This window comes from Ornithorhynchus anatinus, chromosome 13, assembly GCF_004115215.2.
Source record: "Ornithorhynchus anatinus isolate Pmale09 chromosome 13, mOrnAna1.pri.v4, whole genome shotgun sequence".
NCBI lineage: Eukaryota > Metazoa > Chordata > Mammalia > Monotremata > Ornithorhynchidae > Ornithorhynchus > Ornithorhynchus anatinus.
Genome location: NC_041740.1, coordinates 37,186,046 through 37,207,114, shown reverse-complemented (window position 1 = coordinate 37,207,114; position 21,069 = coordinate 37,186,046). Strand labels below are relative to the sequence as shown.

Below are 21,069 nucleotides of genomic sequence, written 5' to 3'. Positions count from 1 at the left end.
CCTTGCTTAATAAATACCATAATGAATTTATAAACCGAAAAACCCCAAGAACTGACTTCCTGAGCTGAGCCTGTTAGAAAGGCAGGGGGGCTGGTTGGTTTAGCTAGCTTCCTCCACTTCCTCTTTCCAAGCCATATATATATATATATATAAATAAATAAAAATAAATAATTATCTATCTATGTATGTTGTGTGACCTGCATCACTTCCATAACAGACATACCTCTGTTGCTTCCAGGTCCCCAGAGGAGTGACCCACATTCTTATTTCCTAGCAGAATTTATCTCCCTGTTATTCTGTCTGCGTGTCTCTCCATGCCTCTCCTGTGTTTTCAACCCCCGCCGAAGTGCGTGGAACTGCGTGTAAAACCCTTCTCTTTCCCTTGCCTCCTCTGCTGTTCACTTCCGTGATTCTGAGGCGATGGAGGTGGTGAGTGAAGCAGCAACGTGAACTAATGGAGAGAGCACGGGCCGGGAGTCAGAAGGAGCTAGGTTCTAATCCTGGCTCCGCTGCTTGTCTGCTGTGTGACCTTGGGCAAGTCATTTTACTTCTCTGTGCCTCTGTTGCCTTATCTGAAAATGGGGATTAAGACTGTGAGCTCCATGTGAGACAAGGACTGTCTCCATCCAGTATGTGCTCGGGAAGTGCAGAATAAGAAAGGGACACATTCCTTCCCTACAAAGGGTTTACACTCTCAGGATGGGAGGAGCCCAGAAAAGGTGGATTCGGCACCATCAATGGTATTTATTGAGCTCTTTCCTGACATCATCATCACCAATGGTATTTTTTGAGCGCTTACTAGGTGCAGAGCACTGTACTAAGGACTTAGAAGAGTACAGCACCATATGGGTGATGGATTCGGTCCAAGAAGCCATCCAGCCGCTGCGGAAGGCACGGCCATGGCCCAGGAACAATTGCCGTAGCTCCGGTCATGACCTGCCGAAATGCCCTGTGACTGCGGGGGAAAGAAAACAGATCGTGACAAAGCAAGTTTTCCACAGGTGCAGCCCAAGGCTTTCATTCTTCTCTCCTGGAAGAACACGCAGTTCCAGGCACGTTGGTGTAAATGGGGGTTGAAAACACAGAAGGGGCATGGAGAGACATGCAGACAGAATGACAGGGAGAGAAAATTGGCTAGGAAATAAGAATGTGGGTCATTCCTCTGGGAACCTGGAAGCAACAGGTATATGTCTGTTATGGATGTGATGCGGTCACATAGCATCCCATAACCGGGTCATAAGGACTCCCCAGAAACTGGAATGTTTTTCCTTGTGTTGGGGAGGGAGAAAGGAGAGGGACTCCAGACCCCTTCTCTTGCTCCAAGCCTGCTGCTTTCCCCTCTTGGATCCCCGTGAACGTGGGCGCCACTTTCGAGCCACAGAAATTGGTGATGGGAGCTGAGGAGGAGGAGGAGGAGGAGGAGTGCTTAAAATTCAATTGCCTGACAGAAAGATCGAGGGAGAGAAGTGCCCGCTCTGCCTAAAGTGCAGATCCCCAGCAAAGGAGGGAGGGTACCTGGCTTTGTCACTTGCTTTATGACTCTGAGCAAGTTCAACTCCCCTCAGGAGCTGATTTTCCCATCTGTAAACTGGGATTAATCAGTTGAGACTTACTGTGGGCAGGACACTGTATTACGCACTTGGGAGAGTACAATCGATTCATTAGACATGATCCTCACCTTCAAGGAACTCGAGGAAGTGGCATTTGGGGGTGGGATATAGGGCTGGGAGTTGAGAGTAGTCAGGGAAGACCTCCTGGAGGAGATGTGATTTCAGAAGGGCTTTGAAGATGGGAGACCTGTGTGTGAAGGAAGGGAGGAATTTCAGGCAGGAGGGAACAAGAGGTCGGAGGTAAAAGGGATGAGAACAAAGTACAGAGGGTAGGTTGGATCAGTAGTAGTATTAGAGAAGCAGCGTGGCTCAGTGGCCAGAGCCCGGGCTTGGGAGTCAGAGGTCATGGGTTCTAATCCCACCTCCGCCGCTTAGCTGGGTGACCTTGGGCAAATCACTTAACTTCTCCAGGCCTTAGTTACCTCATCTGTAAAATGGGGATTAAGACTGTGACCTCCACGGGGGACAACCTCATTTCCCAGAACCCCCCTTACCGCTTAGAACAGTGCTTAGGACCTAGTAAGCACTTAACAAATGCCATCATTATTATTAGTAGTAGCTGTGGCAGAAATAGTTGGCATGAGTAGCGTTAACAGTATCTCCCCTAAGGGTATGGTGTGGTTGAATGATCTAATTGAGAAGCACTGTGACCTAGTGGAAAAAGCATGGGCTTGGGGGTTAGAGGCCCTGGATTCTAATCTCAGCGCCTCCACATGCCTGCTGAGTGACCTTGAGCAAATCACTTGATTTCTCTGTGCCTCAGTGACTGTGTCTGTAAAATGGGGATTAAATCCTACTCCTTTCTATTTAGAATGTGGGCCCCATGTAGGACAGGGACTGTGTCCAAACTGATTAACTTGTATCTACCCTGGCATTTAGAACAGTGCTTGGCACATAGTAAGTGCTTGACAACTAGAGAAGCAGCGTGACTCAGTGGAAAGAGACTGGACTTGGGAGTCAGAGGTCATGGGTTCTAATCCCCACTCCGCCGCTTGCCAGCTGTGTGACTTTGGGCAAGTCACTTCACTTCTCTGGGCCTCAGTTCCCTCATCTGTAAAATGGGGATGAAGACTGTGAGCCCCATATGGGACAACCTGATCACCTTGTATCCCCAGCACTTAGAACAGTGCTTTGCACATAGTAAGCGCTTAACAAATACTGCCATTATTATTATTACTATTTCTGTCAGTATTATTATTAGCTCCTTGAGAGACAGGAACTGCAGAAGTATGACATTTCGGTGCTTGACACTAACAGATAACTAGAAGGAAAAAGACCAGTTATTTGGGCATTTAATAAAGTCCCAACTACTCTGTGCTGCTCCTCCAAGGATGAAGAGTATAGTGATTTTAGAATGATCACCGTAGGAATGATTGGAAACAGAAATTTATGGCCTGAAAGTTCAGTTAAGTTTGCTGAGAGTGAACCTTGGAAGCATCAACAAGAGAAGCTGGGAGATAAGATAGTAAATAATCAGCCTCGCTGTAAACCATCCTTGACTCTACATCTGGCAGGAAGCGGGCCTTGGAGTGCCAACTCAAGCCCCAGAGAGGGACTGATGGACCCTTCCCCCAGACTGGAGCAGTCAGTAAGTCCCTTGGCGTCTCTGGGGTCTCTGGCCATGACTTGGCCCAACTAGCATCTGGCTGAGGGGTTGGAAAAGGTGGGAGGAGGTCCCTGGGGCAAGATGGAGATGGTTGCCTCATACCATCTCCTTCTTGTCCCAGGGACCTCCTCCCACCTTCCCCATAGTCCCCCAGACCCACTCTTCTCACCCCTTGCTGCCTACCCCTCGGGAAGGGCCCCTAGCAGCCCCTAGCCCTGCTTCCTTGACTTCCACTGCCCAGATGCTCTGGAGGAAAACTGGCACCAACGGACCGCCAGTCTCCCTGTTCCCGGAAGGATCTTTCCCCTCCAGACCTCTGGGGAAAGGTTAGTCAGAAAGGGGCGTCAAGGGGCACACGACAGTTCCATATTTGAGTGGAGAATCCTCATCTACTTCCTTCCCCCACCCCACTCTTAGCAGGGTTAGGGGCAATCAACCCCCAACGGAGGTAGCCCTACTGATTAATCTTTTTTTTTATGGTATTTCTTAAGTTTTTACTATGTGTCAGACACTGTATTAAGTACTGGGGTAGATTCAAGCTAATCAGGTTGGAAACAGTCCTTGACCCACATGGGGCTCACAGACTTAATCCCCATTTTACAGATGAGGTAACTGAGGCAGAGAGAAGGGAAGTGACTTGCCCAGGATGACACAGGAGAGAAATGGCCGAGCTGGGTTTAGAACCTAGGTCCTTCTGACTCCCAGGACCGTGCTTTATCTACTGGGCCACAATGCTTCTTTCTGTGCCACAGTGGGAAGGTAGGACACATTGACCCCAAGTGCTACCTTCAGTTGACTAATTGTTGCCCTGTAGGTGTGTTGAGAACCCCAGAACTTGTGAAGGAGTGTGGAGAGAGGAAACCCCGAAGTCTTTGCCTTTTGAGTGTTAATTGAACTTTATTTCCCTTCCAGGCTGATGTTTGGTCATCTGTGATTTCCCTGAAATGTCTCCAAGGTCCATGCCAGGATTATCACCTTAGTCCCATGTCTAGACAGACTTCTGAGGAGGAATAGGAGGAGGAGGGTGGGTGGACCCATCAGGGCCACCCTCTGGCCCTGGGAACAAGACACCAGGAATGAATTCTGAGCAGGCAGAGCTGAGGAATCCTGTTAAAATTCTTTAGCTGACGTAAACACGGGATGATGCTTGAACCTGAAAGAGAACCGAGATGGCGAGTCCGAAGGGTCCTTTGCTTCCAGCAGATCCCGAATCCCCGCACTCAGCCCTCTGGCGGCCTGCCCTGGCCTGGTCCTCCGTCTCTCTGGACGTCTGCATTGGGGCCTCCCTGGTCAGCATGGAGCCTCCCAATCTAACGGTACCGGTAGGGCCCTCGGTGTGTGTGTCGGGGGGAATGGAGGATGGGGGGGTGCGATGTCACTCACTCCCCTGAAATTCCACGTTCCAGCTTGGTGCATAAGCAGAGTTCTGAGACCAAGCAGGTGCGACTTTGGCGGGGCCTGGATTTTCAGGGTCCAACCCAGGCATGACCTGCACACTCTGAGATGACATTTAAAGGAGGTCTTGCCTTTTTAAATGGCCAACAAGTGGCTCTGGTCGTGGTCTAGGAGCGGGTATCATGAAAGTAATTGGATTTGAGGTGTAGATTAGCAAGACGACCCCACCTTGTCTTGTAGGGATCAGGCTTCAAGTGATTTCAGCTCAGGGGCCACCAGGTGACAATTCACATTTAGGCTTATTTCTTGGCTTTGGTTTCAGCACCCCCGAAGCTCAGTGGGAGTGAAACCAGAACAAAAAGAATATTTGATCGCACACTTAGCCTCCTCCCTCCCTTTCACTCTCACACCTCGGGGGGTGACAGCAGCAGGAGGAGGCTGCCTGAATCCACCTGGACCACCTGGGTTCGATTCTGTGGCAGCACAAACTGGTTTCACAGCAGGGCTTAGTTTCTACTGTTTGAGGTGTCAGGATAAGGATGTTCGAGGAACTTTCCCCTTCTGCAGCATTAATGGGTAGGATCAGGAAGATAAGCGGAATACCATGGGAACAGTCTGAAAAAAAACACCTGCAGGGAGGTGAGGTGACAGCCTGTAAGTAGGGCAGGGAATGTGTCCATTTGTTCTTGTATCGTTCTCTCCCAAGCGCTTAGTACAGTGTACTGCACACTGTAAGTGCTCAATAAATACGACTGAATGAAATCAATCAATCACTGGTATTTACTGAGTATTTACTGTGTGCAGAAAAGGAAGGGACGGACTGACGATCTGAAATGATTTTCAGCCCATTCTGAGGATTCTGCCCTAGCCACAGCTGATCCCCAATCCCGTGGCACCAGAACTAAAGCAGATCATACAGAGACCCAGAAAATTTAGCAGGACACAATCCTTTAGCACTTACTGAGAGTGAACATATTATGCCCGTCTTATCCGAGAGAAGCAGCACTGAATTAGGGTAGGCAGAGTACCGGGTGGGCCCCGACCGAAGCGACACAAGTCATACTAGTACCACCAGCAGGGATGGATTTAAAAAGCTGTGGAGAACTGGGGGAGGACCGGAAAAGGCTCCAGTGGCCAGGGTCACTGTGGAATCAGCTGTTGTGGGGCGTGTGTGTGGTGGAGCGTAGGGCTCGGTGCTCCCTCTCTGGAATGTGAGTTCTGCCTCCATCGTAAGAGGTATTGCATGTTGCCCAGATCTCATCAGCCAAAATATATCAGTGCTTGGAAGGCTGGGCTGCACACATAATAATAATAATGATGATATTTATCAAGTGCTTACTATGTACCAGGCACTGTACTAAGGGCAAGGGTGGATACCTGCAAATCGGGTTGGACACAGTCCCTGTTCCACGAGGGGCTCACAGTCTCAATCCCCATTTTACAGATGAGGTAACTGAGGCCCAGAGAAGTGAAGTGACTTGCCCGAGGTCACACAGCAGACAAGTGGTGGAGCCAGGATTAGAACCCATGACCGCCAGCTGAGCCCTATTCTCCAGCAGGGTCTGAACCCCCACCAAGTATTCACCAGACACCCACCCCTCTGCCATCCCCGCAAAACATAAAAAAGCCTCCAAGTGACTCAGAAGAGACTCACAAGTCTTCATTTAGGTAACACAAGTTCCTGTTGAGGCGGTCAAGGGTTTCCATGTCCTCGGGGTCCAGCTGGAAATCAAACACCTGCCAGAGGGAAGGGAGAAGCAAGAGGCTTTATCTCAGATGGGCGGGAGGGCAGGGCTGAGCGGAAGCCTGGTGGGAGCAGACAGAGTAGCGGGGAGATCTGTTTGGCTCTTTTCAGGAGGAATTTGTGGTATCTCTTTCCTGTTCTCCGCTGCCCGTTATCTTCCCAGGTCCCGGCTGCCCCCGCCATAGGTCCCAACCTGTCTGGTGCCAAAACTCCAGTTCATTTGTGGGTAGGAGTGGGGCAGGAGCAGGGGTGGATAGGGGTACACCAGGTGGGGAGGTTGGGGAGGGGTAAGGGGAGGAACCCGGAAGGGTGGGTTCACTCATCAGCAGGTGGCTGGAGTGATGCCGAGTTGGTATCGTACAGGAGCTGTGTTTTGGCTTCAAAAAGGCCACAGATACCTCAAGAGCCTTGGGATCTGCCCTCCTTTTCCCTGGCTGATCCTGACCAGATAAAACCAACAACAGGCAGTCTCTGTGAGTTCTTTCATGACACGGTCACAGGGATGGTGATATGTGGGGTCAGAGAACTAGCCCTTCGGTCAGGCACTTCAGCCCTGGCTCCTGGGGTCTCTCTAAAGAGGTCTGATCTAACTGCATTTTATTTGCCCCAGGGCTTAACGTAGTGCTTGGCCCAGAAAAAGCGTTTAACCAATGTCACGACTAGAAGAAGACCCGTGAGGATCCCGAATTGGAGATCAGAGGCCGCTCCATAGAGAAAGTCCTTCAATTTCTGACAGCTAATTGTGGATAAGGCAGCTTATGTTTAGGTCCGAGGAGGAAGTAGCAAACAGAAGTAAAGGCAGAAGTTGAGAAACAAGGCGGCATAATGGAGAGAACGTCGGTCTGGGAGTCAGAAGGACATGGGTTCTAATCTCAGCTCCGTCCCTTGTCCGCTGTGTGATCTCGGGTAAGTCACTTCATTTCTCTGTGCCTCATTTACCTCATCTGTAAAATGGGTTTTAAGACTGTGAGCCTCATGCGGGGTAGGAACATGGACTGTGCCCAACCTGTTTAGCTCACAAATAGATTTTCATGCTTTACTATTCACGATGAACTTGATAAATTAGCAAATTGTGAGCCCTATGACACGCAGGGACTATGCCTCATCTGATTATCTTATATCTGTTCCACCACTTAGCACAGTCCTTTGGCCCTTAGTAAATTCTGAATAAATACCATTACCACTAGTTTAACACATAAATCTGACCTTGGAGCTTCTCTAGGAATAGGGCTGCAGAACCATGAAACTAGAAGCTCTTTTCTTAAGAAATGAGGCAGAAGCAATAGTTGGTGAGGTGGTTTCTTGGGGCCATTTGAAATAAGGGAATCAAAGCCCATGGCAGCCCTGACCTATGGCCCTGGGTAAGTACTAATGGTATTTGTTAAGTGCTTATTATGTGTCAAGTACTGTAATAAGCTCAAGGACAGATACAAGCTAAACAGATCGGACCCAATCCCTGTCCCACAAGGGACTCCCAGTCTTAATCCTCATTTTACAGATGAGGTAACTGAAGCCCAGATAAGTGATTTGCCCAACGACACACAGCAGACAAGTGGCAAAGCAGAGATTGGAACCCAGGTCCTTCTGACTCCCAGGCCCTTGCTCTAGCCACTTTGCCACACTGCTTCCAGCTTCCGCCGCTAGTGTAACCCTCTGGTACCTGCATGTTCTCTTTGATCCGCTTCTCATTGAAGCTCTTGGCCAGGACCACAACGCCACGCTGCAGCTGGTAGCGCAGGGCGACCAGGGCCGGGGTGCGGTTGTGTTTCTTGGCGATGGCGCCCAGGACCGGGTCCTCCAGCAGCACTGGGGTGTTCTGACATATCCTGCAGGGGAACACGGCAGATGGAACCTCAGACAGGGAAAAGCTTGAGCCTGATCAAGGATGTGCACAAAACAGGAGCCCAAAGTGGCTTTCCAATGATGAAGAGCCCAAATCTCACTCCTAGGACGTGTGGAAGTAAAAGACCCACTAATGTGAGGCTGAACTCACTCTTAGATTCACTGACTCTGTAAATGCGTTGCTTCAGTTCAAATACCTTAGACAGAGGCAATCCCTGGAATTGTAAAGTCAGAAGGGGAGCTCGAGGGGAATGGAGGGTCAGAAGAGAGAGCATTTGTGTTTTAGTTTTAAGGGAGAAGAAATGGATCTGGAACCTGGGACTACAGGCTGCTAACTCGCAGTCAACAGTATCCTGCAAGATGCTGACCTTGTCTGGGAATCTGTTCATCTGAACAACCTTGGGCCTTATAAGTAAATGAGGCCCAGGTCTTGCTTCTTGGTGGTCAGCTGGGGGCCGGGGCGGGAGGTTATCCATAGCATGCCTGATCCGTAGCAGACTCCGCCTTGACTATGGGTTTGGCTGCTCCTTTTGCTTATGCAGAAGTCACGGGAGAGGGTTTGGGATCCCATTCCCTTCCTTACCAGAGCTTATTTCTCTGCGATCCCAGTGCACTATATGCCACCAAGACGATGTCGTTGGCCTTGCAGAACTCCAGCAGTTTGCTCTGGTTGAGATAAGGGTGACACTCCACCTGCGGGATCCCAAACACGGAGATTTCAGATCAAGCCAAGAGCGATGGGCAGGCAAAGCTGAGTTAGTTATGGTTTTATTAGACGTTTCCTCTGTGCCAGCGTTGGGGTGGATACGAGATCGTAGGATCAGAGGTTTAATCTGATGCTTAAGGCTTCTGATGGGAGAGAAATTTGAATGGCTTTCTTCTGGGGTGGAACAGGTTTGTAAAGATTGGGAGCTCAGTCTCCTGGCAACAGACTCTGCCACTGAGTCACGAGGAGGATCAGACTTAGGATTCTGATTAGAGTTACAGGGTGGGGGGTGCCATTCACTGGGAGAGGTGAAATGGAAACTCAGCTACCACAATAATAAGAAGGAGAATTTCACTACTACAGTACCTGGTTCCCAGGGCAAGGCCAGCCTACTGGAAGAGAGAATGCAGGGAGAAATTTATCTGGGCTGAGCGTTGCAGGGCTAGTGCGGGCAGGGGGCCGCAAGTGGCCATCAGGGCTACTTTATGGGACTCTCAGGAATTGATTCAGGAATCAAAAGCAGCAAGCTGAGATGCCCCGGGGCCACTGGCCACGTGACGGAGTCTACCACAACATAACAGACAAGCTTCGCACCAGCCACCAGGACTTTGGAACCGAGAACATGAATGGAGGAATGGGTTACAAAGTTGACAGCTGGCACAGCACCACTCACAAGCCCTCATCCATGTCAGCTGTGTTTCCGCGGGAGAACGGAGGGCCACAAGTGAGTCTGCGAGCAGGAGTGCAACACGTTGCGAACTGTACGCGAGAGTTCTCCATTGCAAACTCATTTACTGCCAAAAGTGACCATACGGAATGACCATCCCGTGAGTTGTGGTGGTGATCTCGAAGGAGCTTCAACTGGCCACTTTGCAAACCGACCTCCCCGACCTGAACAAAAACATTTTAGAAGCATCTAATCCCGGCAGAGTGGCTGTGAGGAAAGGTAGAGGGGGTGAAGTCCTCTGGTCATCGGCCCCCTCCTACCTGATTGCAGACGGGTTTGTACTTAAGTCCTGGCTTGGTCAAGATCGTCTCCAGGAGTTTGCGGCTGAAGTTGGAGACGCCGATGGACCTGACCAAGCCGGCGTCTTTGCATGCCTCCAGGGCCTGTGGGAGAGGATACGGTCCATTAGTCTTTGCACGCCCAAAGCTGTGGGAGCTGGAGAGTCCATCTCAATGCCTCCTCTGGCAATCTAGAGAAGACCAGTAGCCTTCTATTGTCTTGGCAATGTGAGTGAGGTGGGTTTGGTGTATGTGGGGCCTGTGACGAGAGTCCCGTCAGCAACGACGGTCGAGCCTCGGTTCTGAGATGTCGGGGCCGAGAACCCGCGTGGGGGGAATTGACGATAGTGCTAGAAGCGGAAGTGGCCCCACTCGCCCTCTCTGGCCCCTGTCTGTCATATTTCCGCTGGGGCCTGGAGTGCAACGAGCGAATAGGTGGGCAGGGGTGCCTCCACCTTGAGAAGTGTGTGTGCTATCTTCAGTCATGTTAGCTGGCCCTGGACAGAACCGGTACCAGGACCCAGTTCGCCCAATTCCCCGAGCAATACGCTTTCAACTGGACCAAAAGTGGAGCTGAAGGGCAAGTGTAATAAGCTTGCTTGCTAGAGGCCTAGATTGTATTGCCCTAGCCTAAAATTCATTTGCCAAGTCACTGAAGATAGCTACAGGGCCAATCTGAGTGTGCTACTCTGGGCTCTTTAACACTTCAGTTAAAGAACTCCTAAAATCACATCTCTTCCGGGAAGTCTTACTGAATAATCTCCCCCCACCACCCCGGCCCCGACACCACCTATCCTTGTCTTTATCTTCTATTGCGGCTGCCCAAGTATTCAGTACAGTGCTTGGCACACAGAAAAGACGCAGTAAGTGCTTCTGCATCCAGGGGAAGCCCTGCCTATAGAAGGCAACCAGTAAACACTCCATACAGGGCTCTCCACACTGTAGGTGCCCAGAACAGTACTTTGCCACCCAGCAGACACCTAGCAGAGTGGTTAGTTCCGTGCTGTGTACACAGTAAGCGCTCAAGATACACGGCTGAATGAGTAGAGGGCTCTGCACCCATTAAATGTGTAGTGCAGGACTCTGTATACAGTAGGTGTCCAGTACGCAGAAGGGAGCGGGAGAAGAGGAAAGGAGGGCTTAGTCAGGGAAGACCTCTTGAAGGAGATGTGACTTCATTAAGGCTCTGATGAGGGGAGAGTCATTGTCTGTCGGATATGAGAGGGGAATCATAGAGCAGGGTTGGGCGGGGAAGCTCTCTCAGGGAGTCGAGTTGGGGAAGAAAGGTGAGGTCAGTGACTCAGAGCCAGGGAGCTGGGGACACGTGGCTGGTTGGGAAGCAGGAGATGAGGACCGGTCTGGCGTCGAGGGTCAGGGTCCCCCAGCCAGGCAGTGCAGTGTGCGGGGCATGTCGGCAGCCGGACAGCCATTTGGTGTTGGAGAACCTGAGCCCCCAGTCTTCCCTCAAACCTCATCGAGGTCCCGGGACTCCTGGCTCTGGGATCCCGGGTCTCACCCACCTCCCACGTAGTTCGAAGGTCTACGTGATCTGGGATTAGTTTCTTGTTCCCATCCATTGGTAGAAACTCCTCTCTGGGCTTGAAGGGAGAAAAAGGACAACCAATATACCATTAAGGAGCCCCACTATGTTGAGATGTTACCCAGGAAGTACTCTGCCCCCTGATTTCCCCCCATATCACTGCTACCTCCCCAGCTCTGCACTTCCACTAACCCCCAACCTAGCATTTCTGGCCATGTCGACTTGCACACCATGCTAGTAAAGCAGTTAGTCTTCTATGGGTTAATTTTTCTTTCTCTTCTTCCATCAGTAGATTATCATGTGTCTGTCTCACCACTCGACCGTATAAATCCTAGGAAGCGATATTATGTCTATTGTACTTTCCCAAATTCCCAAGTGCTTAGTACCATACTCGACACAGAGGATCTGCTCAAGAATGGATTGTGTCCAACCTGATTATCCTGTATCTACCCTAGTGCTTAGAACAGTGCCTGGCACATAGAAAGCACTTAACAAATAGCATTAAAAATAATTTAAAAAATAAATACTATCGATTGATGGATCAATGAATTCTAGGATCAATCCCCTTAATGGGAGCTGGCTAGTGAATCGGATTATGTGAGGGCAGTGGATGCATGTGGTATAGCAGTGTGACTTAGTGGAAAGAGTCCTGGCTTGGGAGTCAGAGGACGTGGGTTCTAATCCCGGCTCTGCCACTTGTCTTCTGTGTGATCTTGGGCCAGTCACTTCACTTCTCTGGGTCTCAGTTACCTCATCTGTAAAACGGGGTTTAAGACTGAGCTTCACGTGGGACAACCTGAATACCCTGTATCTACCCCAGTGCTTAGAACAGTGCTTGGCACATAGCAAGTGCTTAACCAATACCATAATTATTATAATAATTATTGTAGCTGAATTAATAAACTCCCTGAGAGCAGGGATCATGTCTTCTACCTCGATTTTCCTCTCCCAAGAGCTCTTCACCCAGAAGGTGCTCAATAAATACTGATGGTGATGATGATGATGAACTCTAGATGAGCCTCAGTTCTGACCCTTGAGGGCCAAGATCCTATGTGGAAGAATGGATGATTTTGCACTAGCTCCTGCTCACGCTCTCCCCTCCTGGTCTATCGTGTATCTACTGGGGTGCAGAGGGCCATGATCCAGTGGGTGGGCAGGGGTGCAATGCATTGTAAAGCATGTATGCCATCTTCACCCACGCTGGTCTGGTCTGGGCAGAACCGGGACCAGAATCCCGGTCTCCTGATTCCCAGAGCAGTGCTCTCTCTCCTGGACCAAGAGGTGGGCTCAATAAATTCTGTTTGAAAGTTTTTCAACCAGATAATAAGCTGGCCTTGAAGCGGTTTGTGGTGGGTGAAACTTCTCATCTCCTGGAGAGGTGAAGAGAGTGCTGACAATCAAGGTCCTGCCTTTTTCTTGCCTGGAACATGGGTGGTGATTTGAGACTGTGAGGGTGTGGGTATTTCTGGGACCCTGAACAATTTGACTAACTGTATAACCTATTATTTACTCTTGTCTCCCCCATTATACTATGGACATGTGGGCATGTCTTTCCCAGGAGTTTAGGGAAGTAGGCTGTCAATAAACATCTTGTTTACTCTTCTTTATGGTCTCTGTTAGGCACTTACTATGTGCCAGTCACTGTAATAAGTGCTGAATAAGATGCAAGGTTGGACACAGTCCATTTCCCACATGGGACTCAAAGTCTTAATCCCCATTTTACAGATGAGTTAACTGAGGCACAGAGAAGTTATGTGATTTGCCCAAGTTCACACAACAGACCAGTGGTGGAACTGGGATAAGAACCCAGGTCCTTCTGACTCCCAGGCCCGGACTCTATCCACTAGGCCACACGGTTTAACAAATACCCCAAAACATTATTATTATTATTATTATTGATGGTGAGGTCCAAGGGGAGACCCCAGTGGGTTGACTTCAATTTTACCTTAAGAGAGTAGGGATTGTGGATGATGAAAAGATCGAGATAATCCAGCTGCAGGTCCTTCAGCGATTGCTCCAGACCTTTCCGAACCAACTCCGGGCGGTGATAAGTGGACCACAGCTGGAGCGATTTGAAGGACCAAAGCCAAGGTCAGAGATAACCGTTGTCAGAGATAACCGTTCTTCCAGGACCGTTCTCTCGATGGTTTGTTAGGATTGTCTCTATTTCACAAGGCATGCGGTAACCTCCACGGTCAGTGAATTAACACTCCCAGTTTCTCTGCTAAGCGGGGGCTGAATTCTGGAAGAACCCCATTCATTCATTCATTCAATTGTATTTAATGAGCACTTACCACGTACAGAGCACTGTACTAAATGCTTGGAAAGTACAATTCGGCAACAGACAGAGACAATCCCTACACAACAATGGGCTCACAGTTTAGAACGGGGAGACAGACAACTAAACGTAACAAGTAGACAGGCATCAATAGCATCAAAATAGATAAAAAGAATTATAGATGTAGACACATCATTAATAAAATAAATAGAATAATAAATATGTACAAATATATACAAGTACTGTGGGGCAGGGAAGGGGTAGAGCAGAGGGAGGGAGTAGGGGCGATGGGGAGGAGAGGAGGAGCAGAGGAAAAGGGGGGCTCAGTCTGGGAAGACATCCTGGAGGAAGTGAGCTCTCAGAAGGGCTTTGAAGGGGGGAAGAGAGCTAGTTTGGTGGATGTGAGGAGGGAGGACATTCCAGGCCAGAGGTAGGACGTGGGCCAGGGGTCGACGGTGGGACAGGAGAGAACGAGGCACAGTGAGGAGGTTAACGGCACCAGAGTGGAGTGTGCAGGCTGGGCTGAAGAAGGAGAGAAGGGAGGTGAGGTAGAAGGGGGCAAGGTGATGGACAGCTTTGAAGCCAAAAGTGAGGAGTTTTTGCTTCATGCGAAGGTTGATAGGCAACCACTGGAGGTTTTTGAAGAGGGGAGTGACATGCCCAGAGCATTTCTGTAGAAAGATGATCTGGGTAGCAGAGTGAAGTATAGACTGAAGTGGGGAGAGACAGGAGGTTGGGAGATCAGAAAGGACACATTCTGTGTGAAACCCCACATTAATGTCAATGCTCTGAATGCTTTCCCGTGTCCGAACCGGAGCATACACACAGAGCTGACACCGACACCGTGTCCCTCTGTATTTGAACAAGCTTGTGTTGCTACACCAACGTTCCCTAATCCACCGGTAATGTTCTAGCCAACCTACGTAGCACACTCACGCACCAAGGCCAAACTATTCTAGTTACTTTGGACGTGGGGAAGACTGGGATAAAGCCACTTACCTTCCCGGTGTAAAATATGTCCTCCCTCTTGACGGTGCCATCTGCCATCTTAGCTCGGAAGGCCTGTCCCACTGCCCTTTCGTTCCTGTACACAAGGGCGCCATCAAAATGGCGGAAACCCGCCTCAATAGCCACTTTTGTAATCTCCTCAGATTTCATTTTTTCATCCTGCCAATTAAAAGGGAGGGCGTGAACCAGCAAGAAAACTGTGCCCTAGAGAATAGTCTCAGGGCTACCAATCCTTCCTTTGGTTGTAGCTATGGGACCTGCAAAAACTCAATCACCCAGACAGTCAACAAGGCCATCCAGGAGCACGAGGCTTTCAGATAGCTGCTCTAAACCATGGTGGCTTTTGCTACGGAGCAGCAAAGGGTTTACTGAGCCTTCAGCCACTCACATGGCACCGTCCCATCTGGAGGACCAAGGTCTGGCAAACTGGAATCGTGGCCACGAGCCGCAGCGAGGGCAGGCCCAGGCCAGATGGGCAGATTGTATTTACTGCAGTTGACCAAGCGCCCTGTGATATCTGGATTCTCCCACATTCTTCTACCCAAAAGATAATAATTGTGATAGTTGTAAGGCCTTACTATGTGACTTGCCCTAGGGCAATCAGATTTATTAAGTGCTTATTAGGTACAGAGTCCTTTACTAAGCATTTGGGAGTGTACATTATAACAGAGTTGGTAGACCTGTTCCCTTCCCATAGCGAGCTAACAGTCAAGGTTACACAATAGGCAAGTGGCAGAGACAGGACTAGAACTTAAGGCCCCCTGACTCCCAGGCCCGGGTTTGTTCAACTAGCCCATTCCACCTCTCAAAGATGGCTGGTAGGTTCCCACAAAAGACTATGACTTTGGCTGAGGCCACAAGGGCCCCACTGAGGAAGATGGTAACATAGTAGCAGGGAGGAATGTGGCTGAGACTGGCAAGTGGGTCACAGGCAGAGGACAGAGTGTAAGAAGAAGAGGCAGATTTATCTGTAAATAGTTAACGGCTTTGCTAAGTACGTGAAGGACCTAGTTGCATCTCACTGAGGCAACACAAAAGTAGAAACCTGAAAGTGAACCCCTTCGGCTGGTAGCTGATTCACGCATGGCAGACTCAAGAGGGTAAAATAACAGTGATATGGTTTTACTATTTTGAAAGTGACTTTGGGATAAGCTCCAGTATAGACACTGATATAGACACCCAGATCTAAAATACTTAATAAATTAAGTTCTGCCTCCTCTTCCCTCTATCATGCGGCGGACACAGACTCAATCTCGGAAGAATTAAAATCTTAAATTACATGTGAGGGCCCTGAGCCCACGATTATCCAGAACATTTTCCCCGGGGAAGAAATAATACAGTATTTCTGACAAGCAGTTTATACCATCTTTCCTGAAGGGCTCCTCAACCCTTTTAAAAATACTGTAATGGGATTTGTTACCTCTTGGCATGGGCTTAACACTATGCTAAGCAATGGCATAGATATAAGATTATCAGAAAAATGAAAAAGAAAGATTAGAGCCAGATATGAGATCAGCTAAGACCCCACAAGGGTCAGACCTGTACCTTCGCACGGTGCATTTCACACAGCTCGATAAAAACACGCTCCTCCTCCTCCTAGTGCTTGTTGCTTCTGCTTCCTGCTAGCAGATGTCTCTTGCGGAAAGAATGTTAAGCCACACTGGCCCTTCAGTCCCCCACTCACATTCACTCAGGAGGAGGTGCGCTTTCAGTGGGGCTTTGAAGGGAGGAAGTGTGTTAGTTTGGCGGATGTGAGGAGGGAGGGCATTCCAATCAATCAAATAATGATATTTAGTCTTTTAAACGGAATTTGTTAAGTGCTTACCCTGTGCCGGTCACGGTACTAAGCACTGAGGTAGACACAAGCTAATCAGGTTGGACACAGTCTGTGGCCCTCTTAGGGCTCACAGGCTTAATCACCAATATACAGATGAGGTAACTGAGACATCGAGAAGTTAAGAGGCTTGCCCAAGGTCACCCGGCAGACAGACAGCAGAGCCGGGATTAGAACCCAGTTCTTCTGAGTCCCGGGCTCATGCTCTAACCGCTAGCCCACGCTGCTTCTCTCTGATGCGCTTACTGTGTGCAGAGCAGTGTACTAAAGTGGTTGGGAAGATACAAAACAAAGAATTGGTAGGCACGATCCCTGCCCACAGAGAGCTTGCATTCTACTGGGGATGTTGGACATTAAAATAAATTACAGATAGGGAAAGAACACCGGGCTTATGTCTCCTTGAATCATGGGAAAATCTGATCCGGATCCCGCCTCATGAGGCCTGGAAGGCAGCAGTAAACCTCCCCGGCCCCCAACAGACTGCGAGCACGTCAGGCCCAGGTGGGCTCACTTACCGGACTGGAGGCATAGGTCCCAAAGCCTAGGACGGGGATTCGGTTCCCATCATTCAGTTTCACACAGTAGTTTCGGTCCATATCCATGGTTCACGGCCGGATAATGGTCCACCCTAGAGCGAATGGTCCACCTCACAAGCACCCTCTGAGGCTCCGGGCTGAAATGAGGATGAGAAAGCCGCAGCCAGGCTGCCCTGTGTGTGGGTGCGGGTGTGGTTTTGGGTGTGGCAGAGAGGGAGGAGCTGAGCCACAGCTGCCTTAGGAGGGAGGCAAAACACAAACAAAGAACTCTTCCGACCCTGCTGTCACCCTACGTAGTGCTTCCACTGCAAGCTTACCAAAGGTTGGCGGATTGATTGACCCAATGGGAACAGCCGAGACCCAGTGCACTCCACCGTGGGACCGAGTATGCCCATTTGTCCCTGAGGGAGTGGATCAGATGAAATCTGGTTCCAAAGCATTTTTATTGTGACAGGAATGGGTTCATTCATTCATTCATCCATTCAATTGTGTTTACTGAGTGCTCACTGTGTGCAGAGCACTGTACTAAGCTCTTGGAAAGGACAATTCGGCAACAGACAGACAATCCCTTCCCAACAACGGGCTCACAGTCTAGAAGGGGGGAGACAGACAACAAAACAAAACAAGTAGACAGGCACCAAAGGGTCATTACAAATAAATAGAATTATAGATATATACACATCATTAATAAAATAAATAGGATAATAAATATGTATCTATATACACAAGTGCTATGGGTCAGGGTGGGAGGTAGAGCAGTGGGAGGGAGTCAGGGCAATGGGGAGGAGAGGAGGAGCAGGAGAGGAGAGAGGAAAGGGGGCTAGGTCTGGGAAGGCCTCCTGGAGGAGGTGAGCTTTCAGTAGGGCTTTGAAGGGAGGAAGTGTGTTAGTTTGGCGGATCTGAAGAGGGAGGGCATTCCAGGCCAGGGGTAGGACGTGGGCCAGGGGTCGACGGCGGGACAGGCGAGAACGAGGAGGCGATTAGCGGCACCAGAGGAGCGGAGTGTGCGGGTTGGTCCATAGAAGGAGAGAAGGGAGGTGAGGTAGGAGGGGGCAAGGTGATGAAGAGCTTTGAAGCCAAGGGTTGGGATTCCAGATGGAAGTTAGGCATATATGTGAAGGGTTTCTTCACCCCCCAAAATATAACAAGCTTCAACTCACACTCTCCACTCCCAAGAGGTGCTCGGAATTGCCAGCCAGTAGATTTTCTGGTTTCAAAGTTACAAAAAACTGCTGCAGTTCACTGCCCACTGCTTCAGGAGAGGAAGGAGTGCCAGCATTTGTGTAGGCGGGTAGTTCCTGGACAAGATGTTCCCTTTCTTCCTCCTCTCCCTCTGCCCACCGCCACCCCCACATTAGTCCTTTCATTCTACCCCTGCTTCTCCCTTTCTTCCCTCTCCTCCTTCTCCTCCTTCCCCTAGATTCCTCATTGGTCGACTACTCCTGGGTGGATCTGTCTATGGAAACGTTTATGTAGTTAAGAACATAGGGCACTCTTCCAAACTATTACTGTAACAAAGTCATGGGTCTTAGCATGTTGCCATAAGCACTGGGGCTCTGACTCAGCATTTGGGCCAAAAATGTTGACAATTCTTGTTTTGAGGCTCTAAGTACTTCTCTGCTTCTTTTAATGCTGAAAATAATAATGATAGTAGTGGATAGAGCACTGACCCGGGAGTCAGAAAGTCATGGGTTCTAATCCCAGCTCTACCACTTGTCTTCTGTGTGGCCTTGGGCAAGCTACTTCACTTCTCTGTGCCTCAGTTACCTATTCTGTAAAATGGGGATGAAGATTCTGAGCCCTGAGCAGGGCAGGGATTACATCCAACCCGATTACCTTGTATCTACCCTCGTGCTTAACACAATTCCTGGCACATATTAAGCACATAACAAATACCAAAATCTGTAATTTGGTTTATTTTAGTGTCTATCTCCCCTGTTAGATTGTCAGCACTTTGAGGGCAGGTATCATGTCTTCTAACTCTTTTAAGTGTTTAGTATCCATAGTACTAAGTGCGCTCTTAGTACAACTGTGAATGCTAAGTTCTACACCCAGTAGCTACTCAGTCAATACTACTGATTGATTAATGGGTCTCAACACTCCAGCGGGAAGTAGATAGGAAGTTTCCCTGGTAGTTTTGTTCCATCAAGTGATTCTAGTTATGTCACTTTAGAGGGCAGGATATTTTCAAGGTTGAAGGTGATCACCTACATGGTTACGGGGCTACTTTGTCGACCCTCTTCCTGATGGAGATGGTCTGGAAAATTTGGGAATTTTGAATAGATGTGGTGGGGGAAGCCAAGGGGACCAGTCAGAGCCTTTCTGTACTTTAGTTTGGATGTATTCTGGGTCAGAGTGGGTGAAAACATCTGTTTCCTTATCTATTCAGCTGCTCTTTCTGTTTAAGGCTCCTTTCTGGCTTCTCTATTTGTCTTTTTTCATAGTCACTCCTTCAGGAAGCTTGTGTGGTTTCATCAATAACATCTGTGCAGATAGCTCCCAATCTCTCCCACCACATTTCACAATTCTTCTGGCTGCAAGACATCTCACGGACGTCCCACCAGCACCTCAAGATTAATATGTCGGAAACTGAACTCATCTCCTTTCCAAGTACCTCTTGTTCACCTAACTTTCCCATAAAAGTTGGCAACACAGCCAACCCTGCTGTCTCAAAATCCCACAGCTATGGCATTACCTTTGTATCTTTGCTCTTCCTTAACTCTGCTACTGTATGCTACTAAATCCTGTCCATTTTTCTCCTCAACACTTCCGGTATCTGCCCCTTCCTTTCCACCTAAACGGCCATTACTTTGATAACGTCCTGCCTCTGGTCTGGAACATCCTCCCTCCTCAAATCTGACAGACAAACACTCTCCCTGCCTTCAAAGTCTTACTGAAGGCACATCTCCTCCAAGAGGCCTTCCCAGGCTAAACTCCCCCATTTCCTCTTCTCCCACTCCTGTCTGCATCACCCTGACTTGTTCTCTTTCTTCCTTGCTCCCAGCCGCACAGCACTTACAGATCTGGAATTCATTTATATATATTGATGTCTACCTCCCCCGCTGTAGACTGTAAGCTCACTGTGGGCAGGAAATGTGTCTGTTTACTGTTGTACTGTACTCTCCCAAGCACTTAGAACACTGCTCTGCACACCGTAAATGCTCAGTAAATATGTTTGAATGAATGTGGGAAAGGAGCACATGGCTGGGGTGGAGGCTGGTGCATTGAACTGGCCACCTCCTCCTATATCCTTCTCCCACCAATTCCCAGAGGGGTCACAAGTTGGGCAAGGGGGCAAAGGTTGGAACTACCCACGGAGGGTTTGGGAGAGACAGGTGGTGCTCTTTTTACTAGGCACAAAATTCCTCCGGTCCTCTCCTTCAATAAAGGGCTCAATCGATTAATCACTATGTGGAGAGCACTGCTCTAAGCACTTGGGAGAGCACAGTACAACAGAATTAGCAGACCTATTCCCTGCCCATAACTCAGACCATCAGCATTTGGAAAGAGAATGCCCAGTTCTTGTTCCCAAGAAGCTTCTGAGCCCCCATTACCATTCCAAATCTCATAGGTCTGAGTGGCATTTGCGGACCAAATTCCATAGTTCTACGTCTCAGATACCAGTCTTATAAATGGAGCCTCCCTACTAACACAATATTTCCATAGCTGGACAGAAATGTTTTCTACAGTTTGTTTCGCTCAGAATCAATCTCTCCCTGCTCTGGTGGGAGTAGATGTAACTCAGAAACATTAGCTGTTAAAGCTGCCACTTGGCATCCTTACTGACTCCATGCCCATTGCCTGTACCAGTTGGTTTGGACTTTTAAATCCCTGCTCAAATCCCCACCCCCCGCCCACTCATCTCTTGTCCTTAGTGACCTTGCCCCACGCTTTACCGATAAGACTGAGACCACCAGGCATGATCTTTCTAAAATCTCCCCTGCTCCTCTCCTCCCTCCCTCTTC

The 21,069-nt window shown here is 49.2% G+C and overlaps 1 protein-coding gene across 5 annotated transcripts; it reads right to left on the bottom strand.

Annotated features, from left to right (window-relative positions):
* Nucleotides 1-792: 792 nt before the first annotated feature.
* Nucleotides 793-18,458, bottom strand: LOC100085983 (aldo-keto reductase family 1 member C3-like). 5 transcript variants are annotated; one of them, XM_039913956.1, is made up of 10 exons: nucleotides 18,265-18,458; nucleotides 17,084-17,241; nucleotides 14,726-14,893; nucleotides 13,394-13,510; nucleotides 11,429-11,506; nucleotides 9,891-10,013; nucleotides 8,781-8,890; nucleotides 8,016-8,181; nucleotides 6,266-6,348; nucleotides 793-955 (listed from the first exon to the last, which is right to left on the bottom strand). In XM_039913956.1, the coding sequence occupies exons 2-10, from the start codon at nucleotides 17,168-17,170 to the stop codon at nucleotides 826-828; spliced, it is 1,062 nt and encodes a 353-aa protein (XP_039769890.1). In that variant the 5' UTR covers nucleotides 17,171-17,241; nucleotides 18,265-18,458; the 3' UTR covers nucleotides 793-825. The 5 variants fall into 5 exon arrangements, with proteins under 5 accessions (XP_039769890.1, XP_039769889.1, XP_039769891.1 ...); XM_039913955.1 differs by lacking the exon at nucleotides 18,265-18,458 and having other exon boundaries at nucleotides 17,084-17,615; XM_039913957.1 differs by lacking the exons at nucleotides 17,084-17,241; nucleotides 18,265-18,458 and adding an exon at nucleotides 16,280-16,462.
* Between the last annotated feature and the right edge of the window lie 2,611 nt (nucleotides 18,459-21,069).